Source organism: Larimichthys crocea, chromosome XII (assembly GCF_000972845.2).
Source record: "Larimichthys crocea isolate SSNF chromosome XII, L_crocea_2.0, whole genome shotgun sequence".
NCBI classification, from domain to species: Eukaryota; Metazoa; Chordata; class Actinopteri; family Sciaenidae; genus Larimichthys; species Larimichthys crocea.
Genome location: NC_040022.1, coordinates 18,666,801 through 18,680,370, shown reverse-complemented (window position 1 = coordinate 18,680,370; position 13,570 = coordinate 18,666,801). Strand labels below are relative to the sequence as shown.

The following is a 13,570-nucleotide window of genomic DNA, read 5'->3' as shown; positions in this document are numbered from 1 at the left end:
AGAAAAATACATACGTTGGTTTGGTGCTTACATAAGGAGTAAACATTTATAATCATCACTTTAAAAGTTACATACGTTGTTTTTGGTGCCTGTTTGTTTCCCAGATATATTAGTGTGTGTGTGTGAATGGGTGTATAAGAGACATTAACTTAAAGCACTTTGCAGAAAGGCACTTTATGAAGTTCAGTCCATTTCCTTGTATTAGTTTACGGGCAGATCTGCCACATCCAATATGGCGGACGCGTTAACGTAACGCAGCAACGGACCAACCTGCTCAGTGAGGCGTCTGAAAATCATTTTCATCTGAAAATGAAAATGACCCTCTCCACCTCCCCACCCCCCAAAAAAGGGCATCACCTCCGGGCCTGACAGTGGAGGTGCGTGACAGTGGAGGTGCGTGACAGTGGAGGTCTGCAGCCAGGTGCCTCTCGTCTGGGGAGGAGGCGGCGGGGCGAGATTACTCTCCAGAGTTTGAGCTGCGGTGGCAAATCCCAACCGCAAGGTGTCAGTGTTACGAGTAAAGTCACATATCTTTCCTTTAAAATGTCAGCGTTATTGATGCAGAATTTAATTTCTGCTAGCAAGGAAAAACATTACTATCTTTAAATTTGAGAAAGCATGATGGAAAAAATGTATGCATAAAATCAACCCCTGAGTGTGATACTAACTGCTGTTTCCACTGTATTTTACAGGACCTTCCACCAACTCTGGATTGAATGACAGAAAACCACCATTCGCTACAAGTAAATAAGTAGATTCATTTCTTCTGTTTCTTCTTTCCTTCAGTTTGAACAACAGTTAACAACCTTAACAACCTTCATACACACATCAGACTTTGCGTCACTTTCATTCACAGCTGTGAAACAGCTCCAAACAATACATCTTTCATTCAGCGAATGTCTGGTTCTTTAGCAGCTTTGTCTTTTGTTTAGTTCAGTTTAGACATTTAGGAAGAAATGCGTAAAAACAACCCCTGAGTGTGATACTAACTGGTGATTCCACTGTATCTTACAGGACCTTCCACCAACTCCGGATTGAATGACAGTAAACCATCATTCACTACAAGTAAATAAGTAGATTAATTTCTTCTGTTACATCACAGATACCAGATAATAACCCATGACCTTTTTACTGGTAAAAACTAAATGAAATCAAATTAAAACTAAATCAAAATTTCATTCACTTCTGAATCTCAAACAACAGCCTTACCAAAAACCTTACTGAGGGATTTGGGGATATATTGGGTCAGTCACTGGCCCATCAGTGAGACCGCTTGTAAAAGGCTCAGGAAACTGAAATCTAATGTGAAATTTTGAGTTCATTAACTTAGCAATATAAAATATTTGTTTCGAGAAATCTTGGATCTCACTTTTTTTTGTATTTCAGTTGACCAATGTGGAAGCCCCCCCAACGTTCTTGATGGTCTTGTCGTGGAAGAATCTCTGAGGTCTTTGACGTACAAGTGCAATAGCTATTATAAACTAATTGGTCCAGATACAGTGGTATGTTACAGTGATGGCACATGGTCAGAAGTACCCACATGTGCAGGTAAAACAAGTCAATTCTAAAGGTCTGTCAAAGAGGTTTGCTTGTAGAGTTAACAAACCATTTGTTGTTTGCTTTGTGCAGATCGGTTCTGCTCTGTGAACACTGACAAAGATCCTAAATTAATTCCCAATGGAGTTACATATATCAAATATGGTGATACTGTGGAATTGGAATGCAAGGACGAGCATATGTTTAAAAATTTTTCTGTGGCCCGATGCACTGATGGAAGACTTACTGTTTCCAGATGTAAGTATCTGTATAAGCTCATTAGTGTGTGTGCTAACTATCCACAAGATCTATCTGCAGCAACAGATTATCACAATTTTCAGCTCAAGCCACAAAGTTTTAACAAACATTAGTATGATCACTGTAGGCAAGCCAAATAAAGTATTAGCCTTAACTCTATTTGTCAGACTATTCCTTCAAAAGAATACTCCATTGGTTTGGCACTCCTATAACAATCAAGTGAAGTTTAAAATCAGTGGAGTTTGCCTTTAAGCTGGCCGTTGATATTAGCCAAAGTAAAGAAAGAAGTGGTGAAGCTATTTATCATATCTACAAACTGATTCAGTATAAGCTTCTGCTCCATGCATTTTAGTGGTACTGTACCATTCCTCTCCTGATAATGTTCAGTGAACAAATCAATACAAGAAAACATAATGAAATCAGCCTGCTCACATTTAGTAAATCAGACATTCACTGATGTGCCTCTATTTGATTGTTTTCAGGTTGTAACAGGCTTCAAATAAGAACGGTGAGTCTAACTCCTCAATCTACTTTTCAAAGAAACACACATAATGATGTTGTCCTCCATATTGATGTGTTTCACATGAAATACTATTAATTTTATATTTATGTTTATTAATCTGCATTTATATTTAACTTTAATTATATTTTACTCCAATGAGTTGTTTGTAAAACCTCTATCTTGTAACTAGAATACGTGCTAAGGCTGTATCACCAAGAGGAAGATGCTGCCTTCGGATTTGCTCCCCATCGACTGAAAACAAATGTCAGCTTGGAATGTTCTGGAAGAAGTTATGATTATACTGTCACACACAAATCATTTCTGGTTTTTCATATTGATTCATTAATGGCTGTATGATGTAGGAGCCAATTGTTTGTCTGTATACTCATAGCTGAAAAAATAACTCAAAATAAACACAGTGTGTATATCTGCACAGGCCTTGCCTTTCATCTCTGATATTTCTAGAACCATTCAACCATTATACATACACACTTATCCTGTTGGATAAGTGAGGCTGGAGGCTGTCACAGGGGTAATAACTCACAAACATCAATGTTTCAGAATCAGATTTTATTGATCATTTCAGAATGTGACTATGTTTGAAATGTATCAATTAATTCTGAACAGGTACCACTCCACTTTATAGTTTGAATTATTAAAACAGGTTTTTTAAAGGTTCTTACACACATACATTAGTACATCCACTTCTAATACCGTCACTGTGCCTCAAATATTGTATGTGGCATGACTACACGCAGATACAAACCCAAAACTTTTGAGTGATATCTTGTACAGGCTGTACACAAATTACAATATATGTCAAGGCCACTAAGCATTACAAGGCTGCCGCTAGTCATTCTTTTTATTATCACTTCATCTATGGATCTTTATTTGTCATTATTGTAATTTATTGTCTAATCAAAAGGATTTAAAATTTAAGACTCTAGAGTCAGAAAGTGATTGCTATTATTAACTGATAAATGACTTTAAGGAGTGATCAACTTACCAAAATTGTCATCAGTTACTTTTCTGACAATCACCTGATAAAAATTTTACTTCAGCTCTTTTGAAATACAGTAAAAATGGTAAACACTTTAAACACACTCTAACTCCAACCATCGATTAAAAACCAGACTTGTGTTGATAAACAAAAGTAAACTTAAATACATAGAAAATACACCAAGCAACAGTCAACATGTATGTGTAACACAATCGTCACATAAATTTTGTAACATTTCAAATTTTGTGTCCTCATTTTTATTAGTACAGAAATGTTCCCAGTCCTGACTTTTTCAGTTTGTCATGAAAAAAAAAGCCCTCATTAGATGTACACAGTTTTCTTCCTTTTGACCATGTCACAGAAATACTTTTATTCTGGTGACAGTAAGGTGTGCGATCAGGTCAAACATCGAAGAGGTTATCTGCAGAGGCACTCCCAGAGCCAAAATGAATCAAATTCAACTTAAATCATCTTGCATGGAGGACATTAACTGGCAGATACTGAATACCATAGCCTCCGTTCTTCGTGTTAAATTACTGTTAAAAGTTGAACTGCGCCTTAAATGCCCATTTTTTGGCTGAGTAACATCAGTGTGTGTGATCAGAGTTAGACATGTTCTGCACAGAGGAAGCTGAATCCAGTCCCAGCAGCGTGCCCAGGTAGGACTGCTCTCGTGGGTCCAACATCTGGTCTGGCCTCACAGGGTGAACAATGTTGGCGGGCTGGGGGGTGAGGGTGTACTTCTCTAAGAATGCCAAGTCTGTAGCGGCCTGGTAGCCAGAGTTCTGCTGCTGTCCTTGAGCCTGCATGCTCACAATGCTGTGAGTTTGGGAGGAGAGGGATGAAGCCCTGTGAGTGTTCAAGTCGCCCTGTGCTCCTCCTGCCATCTGGACAGGAACCAAAGTGACAGGCACGCAGAGATTTGTAGGAGGTGGGGTGCTCTGGAGGGCTGACTTAGGTTCAGCGTGGTATGACTTGGATGGTTCCTCAAAAGAAATGGAGACTACTTTATCCTCACTGAGTATGCTGAGGGGCTGCTCAGTGAAACGGGTGCTGTGCACGTGGTCGACATGGTACTTGAGCTTGTCTTTTCTTTTAAAGGTGGCGCTGCAGTGGGGGCAGTTGAAAGGACGAGCGTCCGAGTGAATCACCATGTGCTTTGTCAAGGTCTTCTTGATCCGAAATGTCTGGTTGCACTCAGGACATCTGTGGGGTTTCTCGCCTGTCACATTAACACGAGAGAACATCAGTGTGAGAGTATCAAAGCGGTATGTTTAGACAACCATTTGGTACACATTTGCTTTTTAAAGCAATAATCGATGAACACTGTGCCAGGACAATAATTATCCAACCATAGAACAAACATAGAACAATACTTAGCATCTATAAAGTTTGGAGGGTGGTGTCCTTTGGTATCATTTTTCTAAAACTAAAAACTAAAGAGCAAAAGTGTAAGGAGTTCATCAAATCGGGCGCTTAACTGTGCCATCATTAGCTGCAAATGCAATTTATAGCAAACATTTCTTGTACATGTGAATGATTTTATTCTGTTTGAAAAAAAAAAAAGGCTAAGCACTTAAACAAATAGAATCTGTAATGCATTTTTATATCTCTATGCTGCAGTACACAAACAATGTTGCTTCCTTATTCCATGTCTTTTAGATGGATCATCAACAGTTAGGAATGCAGACTTTTTGTCTGAGACATGCAGCTTTAGCCTCTACAGGCGTCTCATTTTCAAAACCAAATTCACAGCATTAGTATATATTACACTAGCATATTATTAGTATTAGCTTATGCTAAAAGGCTCCAGGTTAGTCATCAGTTTAGACAGGAAACATTTATAGTTATCAACTAGAAATGAAAGGTGCTGGTTGCTGCTGTTGTTGATTTTGGATATATACCTTAGTAAAATATAAAGCTTGACAACCATAGCAACAGTAACTATGTGGCAGGCCTTAGAGAATGGTAATTATTTGCCTCCTCAAGTGTTTAACTGTCCCTTTTCTGTTCTCATATGCATTTTTTCAAGTAAAAATATCCACTGGTTTCTTTATTTTCTTACCAGAGTGTGTCCTGAAGTGCATTTCTAGACTGGACTTTCCTTTAAACTCTTTCTTGCAAACCTCACACTGATGCACAGCGGTTTTATACCTGTGAACAAATTCTTCATTAACGGAGACAGAAACCAGGAACATGTGCCAGACTCAGTGCTTTTACAACATTAGCAATAATAGAAGATTAGGCGTGAATGTAATTTATGTGACAATATACTTCTGCCAAACTTTCTCTCCCAAATGAATGCTTTTGTAGTGCACCGTCAGATGATCATGGCGTCTGAAGCACTTTCCACATTCTTCACATTGGTGTGCTTTCTCACCTGTAATAAACAGTTCAAGTAAATACTCACTGGAGACTGTTAAATCTGTGTGAATGAGACAAAGCGAACAGAGAATCCCACTGTTGCATGTATTATACTGCACCAGAGTGTATTTTCTGATGTTTGGTCAGGTGATCGTGGCGTATGAAGGTTTTCCCACATTCGTCACACTCGTAACGCTTGTCATCATGGTGAACTCTGAGGTGGAGCCTGTCCAAGAAAGAGTTTGCTTATTACAGACAACTCTATTAATAATCGAACTAAGAGCTTGAAACGTTCACATTTACCACCACCACACACACACTCTTCAGATTTCATGAGACCTACCTGTAAGAGCTGCCGTGACGGAAACTTTGGCCGCAGATACTACAGAGGTGAGGTTTCTCCCCACTGTGAATCCTCAAGTGCTCTCTCAACGTTGTCCTATAAGAAGAAAAACGCTCTCAATAAAGCAGCACAGAGATAGACGTCTCAGCATGTCAAAATATAATGAAGAAAATGTGAGGAAAGTTCAGGGACAGAGGAACGTACCTTTCTCTTACGGATTTCCCACAAACAAAGCAAGTCCACTTTCTTTTGCCTCCATGTGTACACTCAATGTGCCTCTTTCTGTTGCCTGTGTCATTAAACTGTCGGCCACAAATCTCACAGGGAAAGGGACCTGAAAATGAGAAAGGCTGTAACTATTTCATCTAATACATCGACTACTAGAGAAACATAAAAATGCCACATCCTCTATTTACTTAATTGTCTCTATTTTAATATTTTATTCGTAAAAAAACTTGTCTATCAGCAGGAGTAAATGTTTATTCTTAACCCGAAGAACTTAAAAATGTAGTTGTTTCTCACCTAAGTGGTACTTTTCTTGGTGCTTCAGCCTTGCAAACCTCGACTTGAAGTATTCATCACAGAAGGTGCATTTGAAAGGCCGGTCTTGGGTGTGGAGGATCATGTGCTCCTGCAGATGAGGTCTGCGGGTGAAGGTCTTCAGGCAAATCTGGTTCAGAAGGTTCGAAAGACTGTTGAACTGTACATTAATGCATAGCAAAATGCATGTATTCATTATCTCATCTCTATGTGATCTGAACATTCCAGGTCTATTCATGCAATCTTATTGTTTAAAAAATGGTCTTAATGATCAGCTTTCATGACTGAAAATAATTCTTACGGCACATTTCCAGCCTTCACTCTTCCTCTTCCTCTTGGTAAGAAATTCTTGGATGTGGTCTGGATGAAATCTGGCAGGACAGTAACGATACATGACATCAACATGTAATATAGCAAACTGTGGAAAGTTAGCTCTACAAAAATCAACTTATAAATCATCAATCATCAATATTAGAGTTATAATTTACAAATTATAATTCCATTTGCTGTACCGTCTAATATAGCCAATAATACATTTTGATCAACAATGAAACATCTCAACAACTGCTGGACAGATCACCATGACATTTGTTAGACGTGTACCCATCAAGATGCACTGCTGCACTAACTGGTGTTTCCTTAACTTTTCCTCGAGTGCTATCATCAGATCAAATTTAAATTTGACCAACACTTTCACAACATTTAATGGCCATATACCAGACAAACTGATGACATTCTCATTGGATTCATCTGTATTTGTCATTAGTGCTAATTAGCAAATTATAGCATGCTAGCACACTAAACTGAGATGGTAAATATAATGCTCTATTTACAGTAGATGCAGCAGAAATAAGGCTATGAGAATCAAACAGTTCCCAACCACCTGGATAACAGCCCTTTCTCCACGCTGCTTATTTTATTTCTCATGACTATTAATATTGTTGTTACTTAGCTACAATTACTATTATTATATTACTACTACTTCCTTGGTTCCATTAAGATTACTTTTTTTACTTATTTGCTCACATTACTTCCATTATAACTGTTATTATTTATGTATTTTCTATTCTTATAACTATGTTCAAAAGGTCCAGTGTGCACATTTAGGGGGATTTATTGGTAGCTTTTGTTTGGATAGATTATACTGTATAAGTATTTTTTTGTGTATAATCACCCAAAAAAAATAAAAATTGTTATGTTTTCTCTACCTAAGAACAAGTCTGTAATATCTACAGAGGCAGCTGGTCCTCTTGGAGTCTATGGAGTCTGCTATGTTGCACCACTATGTTTCTACAGTAGCCCAGAACGGACAAACCAAACATTAGCTCTAGATAGGGCCTTCTGCATTTCATGGTCACTGTAGTTTCTCCTGTATGCTTGGTAAGGAGGAATTCACTACAACTGTATTCACTATTAGATACAATTAAATCCTACACACTGGTCCTTTGACAGTATTTTTAATTGAACTAATTGGAGGAGCTCACGTGAAATACATTTCACTGTGATGATAACATGTGGCAAACAACAATATCCATTAGGAAGAGACAAAATGTTCTATCAAATATCAGTGCAAACCGCTTTTGACATATCAACACAGGAATTACCAATTTAAGTTCAGAAATGTAAAGTTCAGAAGGCAGATGACTGCCGTCTAAGATGAATTATGTAGTCTGGCATGGCCACATTTGTTTTGCAAACGTAACCAGTGTAAAATAAACCGGAAGATGGACTGCTCCACCAGAGCACTGGGTAGACTGGGTGTTATGATGCTGCAGTGTCTCACCTCCTGACATGCTTAGCCAGGGTTTTCTTGCTGGCATGGAGTTTGCTACAGAAGGGGCATTTGTGCTCCTTCTTTTGGAAGGGAGCGTCGCTGGCGTGCTTCTTCTTGTGTACGGTCAGGTTAGACTTGGTGGAGTAACGCTGAAGACAGATGTCACATTGGAATGGCTTCTCTCCTGTGTGCACTCGAGTGTGACTCTCATACTTCCCTAAAATACAGGTAAAGAATTAATGCGCTGTATCAGTAACACATTTGAGACAATAGTATAATTACTGTCAATAAACATGGCAATACTATGACCAGTGAGTTTTACAGTGAGTGTCAATGTTGCTGCGTTGCCTCTACTCTTTTTCTTTAGAGTTTCTGACAGTGGCAACAGGTGACAGACCAAATGTTAATTTGATATTTAAATTATTAGCTCTTATCCTGCCTAGAACAGGTAGGAAACTAATAAAACAACAGCTTTGATAATTAATTGTCATTTATTAGGCAAAAATGTCAAATGTTTGCTTGGTTTAACTTCCCACGTGATCATTTTTTAGTTATTTTTTTGTATTTCATATTGACTTTCTTTGGATTTTGGATTATTGGTCGGATAAAGAAAACAAATGGAAGGCATTATCTTGAGACGTTCTATGAACCAAACGATGACAAGTTCATTGAAAAAAAACATAGATATCAACAGATATCTAGACTAAATAAAAATAGTCATTATATTACGATAACAGACTAACAAAACACATTTTTTATTGGGATCTTTTAAGTAATTATTCCTGGGCAAGGGAGGTTAAAAAAGGTATTTTATCAGACTGATCTCTGATACATATAAAGAAATAAATTATCTTATAGTGTTAGTCAAATTAAAACAATACTATTTGAAATAACAGAAATGGGAAGCAGAAGTTTTACATGAACTAAAATTAAGAACTAAAGTTCCTGTTTACAGGTGACGCATTTCACTTTGGTCAGTTTGACTTATAAGAGGTCTCTTTATGTTTGATGTGCTTAAGGGAACAGCTGTGCCTCATATGTTTTCTGTATTGTCTGCTATGCAGTTCTTATAATTGTTTATTGCCTTTGTTTGTTATGTGTGTAGTGTATTCTAAGTCCATGTGAGCTGGGCACATTTGGTGCATGACACTTGAAGAAATACATTTACTTTACTTACTTTACACCTAGTAATAGTCAGTAAAACAAGTTAACAGATAGGATTCTTGTGTTTAACGTCTTACTTTGGTATGGTCAGCTGAGTAATACCGCATTACAGTAGCCACCACTGCTAATACTGCTATTACATGATAAAGTCATGATAAATTAACGACAACACGGATAAACCTTACTCCATGATTCCCACCTGCACGGTCAAAGGTCTTGTCACATTTGGGGCACTTGAGAGTCTTCTTGCTGGAAGTTTGGATGATGACTGGAGCCAGACCCTCAGGGTACACTGGACTCTGGGTAGAGCTTCCTGCTGTTGGTACATGCACCTCTACCTCTGGAACAGTCTGGTGCTCTGTCCCTTCTACCTCTGAACCCTGCTGACTCCTGTGTGCTGAGCAAACCTCAACAACTTTCCTCTGCGGAACCACGTCCTCATTAACGTCTCCTTCCTCTTCCTCCTCGTCCACTGTGTCTTTCCGACGAGCCGGTTTGGATGTCTCGTTCACGTCCAGTTTGTTTGCTCGGTTTTCCCCAACCAGCTTCCCTGCGTCTTCCACTCTTTCTTCAGCTTGCTCTCTTGGTGATACGGTGCTTTGTTTCTCCTCAGGAGTGCTGATAATGTACTCCACAATGTCTTTCTGATACTTGGTGGGTGTTTTCCTCCTGCGCGCTGATCTCCGTGTGGTAGCAGGCTTCTGACCTGCCGACTTCTCTTTCTCAGTTAAGGCTTCCTTGTGTACATCAGTGTGACTCTCAGCCAAGTGGATCTGCAGGGAGTCTTCGGTGTTAAACTGGCGACTGCACATAGTGCACTGAACATCAGATGTGCTGTGGATGTCTGTGTCACCTGCTGGTGAGTCACTGGCAATCATTTCCACCTCAGGAGACCCTCTTATCTCATCCTGTGCCTGGATCGCACATACTGGATTGTTGTCCCCTTCTTCACACAGCAGCTTCAGCATATCCATCATGTCCAGGAATCTGGCTGCTTCGGTTAGAGCCAGGAGATCCGTCTCTGCGACAACACACTCAGAGGTGTACAAAAAGCCAAGCAGGTGCTGGAAAACAGAGTCCTCCACATGGTCCAGAGTCACGTGCGCTGTGGCAGGATTTTTGGACAGCTCAGCGTGGAAGTAGCTGCTCCCATGGGCCAACACCACCTTGTGGGCGCTGTATAGCTTCCCACCCACTGACACCGACACATCACAGAACTTCTGTCGAGTCCGGTCCTCATTCAAAAACTTGAGGAGGTTGTGACTGTACTGCGGCATAGCAAGGTGTCTGATTTGTGCGGTTGATTCTGGGGCAGATCCAGAGTTTTGTGGGGCGTTGCAGCCCAGGACAGTGCCCGGCTCTGCAGCACATTCACTGCTAGCACTGACCTGCCTGCTGCGTTTAGGACGCAGAGGATTACAAGGCTTTCTCTTCATTTGTGTGTCTTTTGGGCTATGACGAAATCACTCCTGAAAACCAGAGGAACAGAAATAATACAGAGATTGAACCTGCATGAGTGCTGCTAACTCTCACAAGACATTGGTTTAGATTCAGATTTAACAAGACAGTGATAGTCAAATGGATGAGCATGTAAGTGTATCACAACACAACAATGGTAGCATGAAGCTGACATGAAGGGGACATTGTGGCAAGAAGTTATTTTAGAAATTGTGCATGAAAAGATGCACAACAACGACTTATTGCTAACGTTTGAAGCTTATATAAGTTATTTATTAATGCAGAGCTCATTATGAACACTTCACTCGATAGATAATGACAGGCCTGACGGAAATGCAACATTAAGCTTACAAGCGTTTCACTATCCTGGAATATTAATGGCTGCATTTGCATATTCGCTCTCCACCTGAGGGACCCCTAACATGTTATCGGTCTGACGACGGGCCCCCCTCCGAGGAGAGTGTCGACAAACGACCCTAACTGCTACCGCGGAAATTACCCTTTATATTAGGACGTTTCTTCAAAAAACATCTTACCTTACATACACGGGCCGCGTTTACAACACAACGTGCACTCCAGCTGGCATAAATAATGTAGGAAATAAGCGGAGGAATAATAAGTTCCTGTATATCTGTAAAGCCCCACCTTCTCCATCCTACCAGAAATGTCGGACACCCTAACAAACCGTTCGCCCATTGGCTGTTTCAGCTGTTGTCCTCTCGAGCGCTTCAGAGCCGTAAACACGAGTAAAATAAATAAATAATAACACCGACAAGAATAAACACTGACACTGAGAGCTTCGCTGGTTAATTTTCTATGTAAAGCATAAAAAGTCAAACAAGAATAAAACGAGGGGGATGAGTTGTCGAACATATGGTTCACGCGAGGGTTCACGAGACGAGGGTATTATGGGAAATGTAGTCTGAAGGCAAGTAGTGTAGTTGAGAACATTTCTGAGGTACCAGTACAGTAATATATGTTACTTTTTGCTATTACTATTATACCGTACCATGCCATATCACACACACTATACCATAACATACATACCATACCTACCTAGGAGAATACTAATGCCATGGTTATCTTCTGACCATCCATCTGCTTCTTCCTGGTTGGAGCGCTTGAGAAAATCAAGTTCACATTAAAAGGCTCCACAGAGAAATCTTTTGTCGGGTGGTACCCCATGATTACATATTTTAAAAATCTAAAAAGATTTCATCAGGTATAATATTTTTTTCCTACTTAGTACAATGTCCCAGGATCCTCAGTTAATACCAAGCCGTTACTTATTTATGTATCTGTTTATTCACTTTTTCGCCCCCATTTGTCGCTTTATTTTACTTATTACCTTGTTCCTTTCCACTCTTTGTCATTGTGTTGTGTCTCATTATTTGTTTATATGATCAGTTAAAAATTAAAATTAAAATTGTATGGGCAAAAAAAAAACAAAAAAAAACATATACAAGTCAAGTGTTGTGTATATAAATGCAAATAGTGCCAAGGACTAGAGAAGCCCTTTATACAGCATGCACAATGTAAGATGTATGATGACTGTTATGATGGTCATTTGTGAAAACTCAGCCAGAGCAACTGTAAGACTAAAAAGAACAGTAAGGCCATTAGTATTACTAATGAGTCATTAGTAATACCAAATGAGTAGGCTGAATGCTCTTAGGGCTCTTCAGAGAAATGACTTGTGATGACGTCAGTGATGTTTTAAAGAAAGATACTTCCCAGATTAGAACCAGTGGTCTTGATTTACTTCTTTCAAAGAGTGAGCCTCAGTCCAGCAGACTTCTGCAACCAAATGATATTCAACTGAGCACACAATCTATAGTACATGTGTGCATTTATTTTCATGTTTCAGGGTGTGTAGGTTCATCTGTTTTCATCAGGTGGTCCCCAGGTGTTACTTATACGTGTAGTGTACATCAGAGTTCAGCGAGGGGAAACTGTTTGGTGTTGCTCAAATTAGCCTCTGGGATGAACCCCTCCCTTCACCAACACATTTAATGAGTAAGACATTGTAAGTGCATTAGCTTAATCCCTCCTATCTGGCTTGCAGTGTGCCAAGCATTTCAGTGGATGAGCATAGCTGAAGATGGAACGGCATGCACAAGTATTCTCCACCTGTCTTTGACCTAAGCTGAAGAAATTGTCAAACATCTAGTAACTTGGAACACTTTTTAAGGACAATGTTGAAATTCAGCGTGCGTGTGTACATTTTATGGTTCCTTTATGCAGGTAATATTATGGATACAGAATGCATGTTGTAATCAGATAGTATCATTTGCAATTGTTCATGTCTTGTAGCCAATATAGCTATAGATTAGTTCTTTCAATTAGGTTAAAATTGTTGTTCTGATTGCTTTCTTAACGTATGATTGTCATATTTGGAAATATTGTTTAGCTGAGGTTCATAATGTGTAAAGTGTACTGCACAACATACAGTTGTACATTTGCTCTAGATCTAGATTTATCCAAACTTAAATTAAGCAATTATTATTTTGTTTCCCATCTTATTCGACAGGTTGATTTACACCCGCACACACACATTTGTGTGCTGAACCTCCCTGACACACTAGCTTAAAGTGTGCATGCATTTTACTTTTTGATTTTGAAGAAGTGTTA

At 39.3% G+C, this 13,570-nt stretch overlaps 2 protein-coding genes across 7 annotated transcripts in view; one reads left to right on the top strand and one right to left on the bottom strand.

The window, feature by feature from the left end:
* LOC104921270 (complement factor H-like) overlaps window positions 1–2,729 on the top strand; it is a 14,484-nt gene extending 11,755 nt beyond the window's left edge. For 4 of the 6 annotated variants that reach the window (XM_019273332.2, XM_027285118.1, XM_027285119.1 and 1 more), the window contains exons 6-11: window positions 693–743; window positions 1,015–1,065; window positions 1,387–1,548; window positions 1,630–1,794; window positions 2,277–2,302; window positions 2,487–2,729. In XM_019273332.2, the coding sequence (XP_019128877.2) occupies window positions 693–743; window positions 1,015–1,065; window positions 1,387–1,548; window positions 1,630–1,794; window positions 2,277–2,302; window positions 2,487–2,498 (467 nt within the window). In that variant the 3' untranslated portion in view covers window positions 2,499–2,729. The remainder of the gene's footprint in view (window positions 1–692; window positions 744–1,014; window positions 1,066–1,386; window positions 1,549–1,629; window positions 1,795–2,276; window positions 2,303–2,486) is intronic. The other 2 variants (XM_019273334.2, XM_019273331.2) reach the window with 1 other exon arrangement.
* A 118-nt stretch (window positions 2,730–2,847) lies between these two features.
* Window positions 2,848–11,767, bottom strand: zbtb41 (zinc finger and BTB domain containing 41). Its single transcript, XM_010733754.3, has 11 exons — window positions 11,476–11,767; window positions 9,681–10,950; window positions 8,327–8,534; window positions 6,845–6,914; window positions 6,526–6,673; window positions 6,208–6,337; window positions 6,004–6,099; window positions 5,780–5,886; window positions 5,571–5,676; window positions 5,362–5,450; window positions 2,848–4,518 (listed from the first exon to the last, which is right to left on the bottom strand). Exons 2-11 carry the CDS (start codon window positions 10,915–10,917, stop codon window positions 3,884–3,886), a joined length of 2,826 nt encoding a protein of 941 aa, XP_010732056.3. The 5' UTR covers window positions 10,918–10,950; window positions 11,476–11,767; the 3' UTR covers window positions 2,848–3,883.
* Between the last annotated feature and the right edge of the window lie 1,803 nt (window positions 11,768–13,570).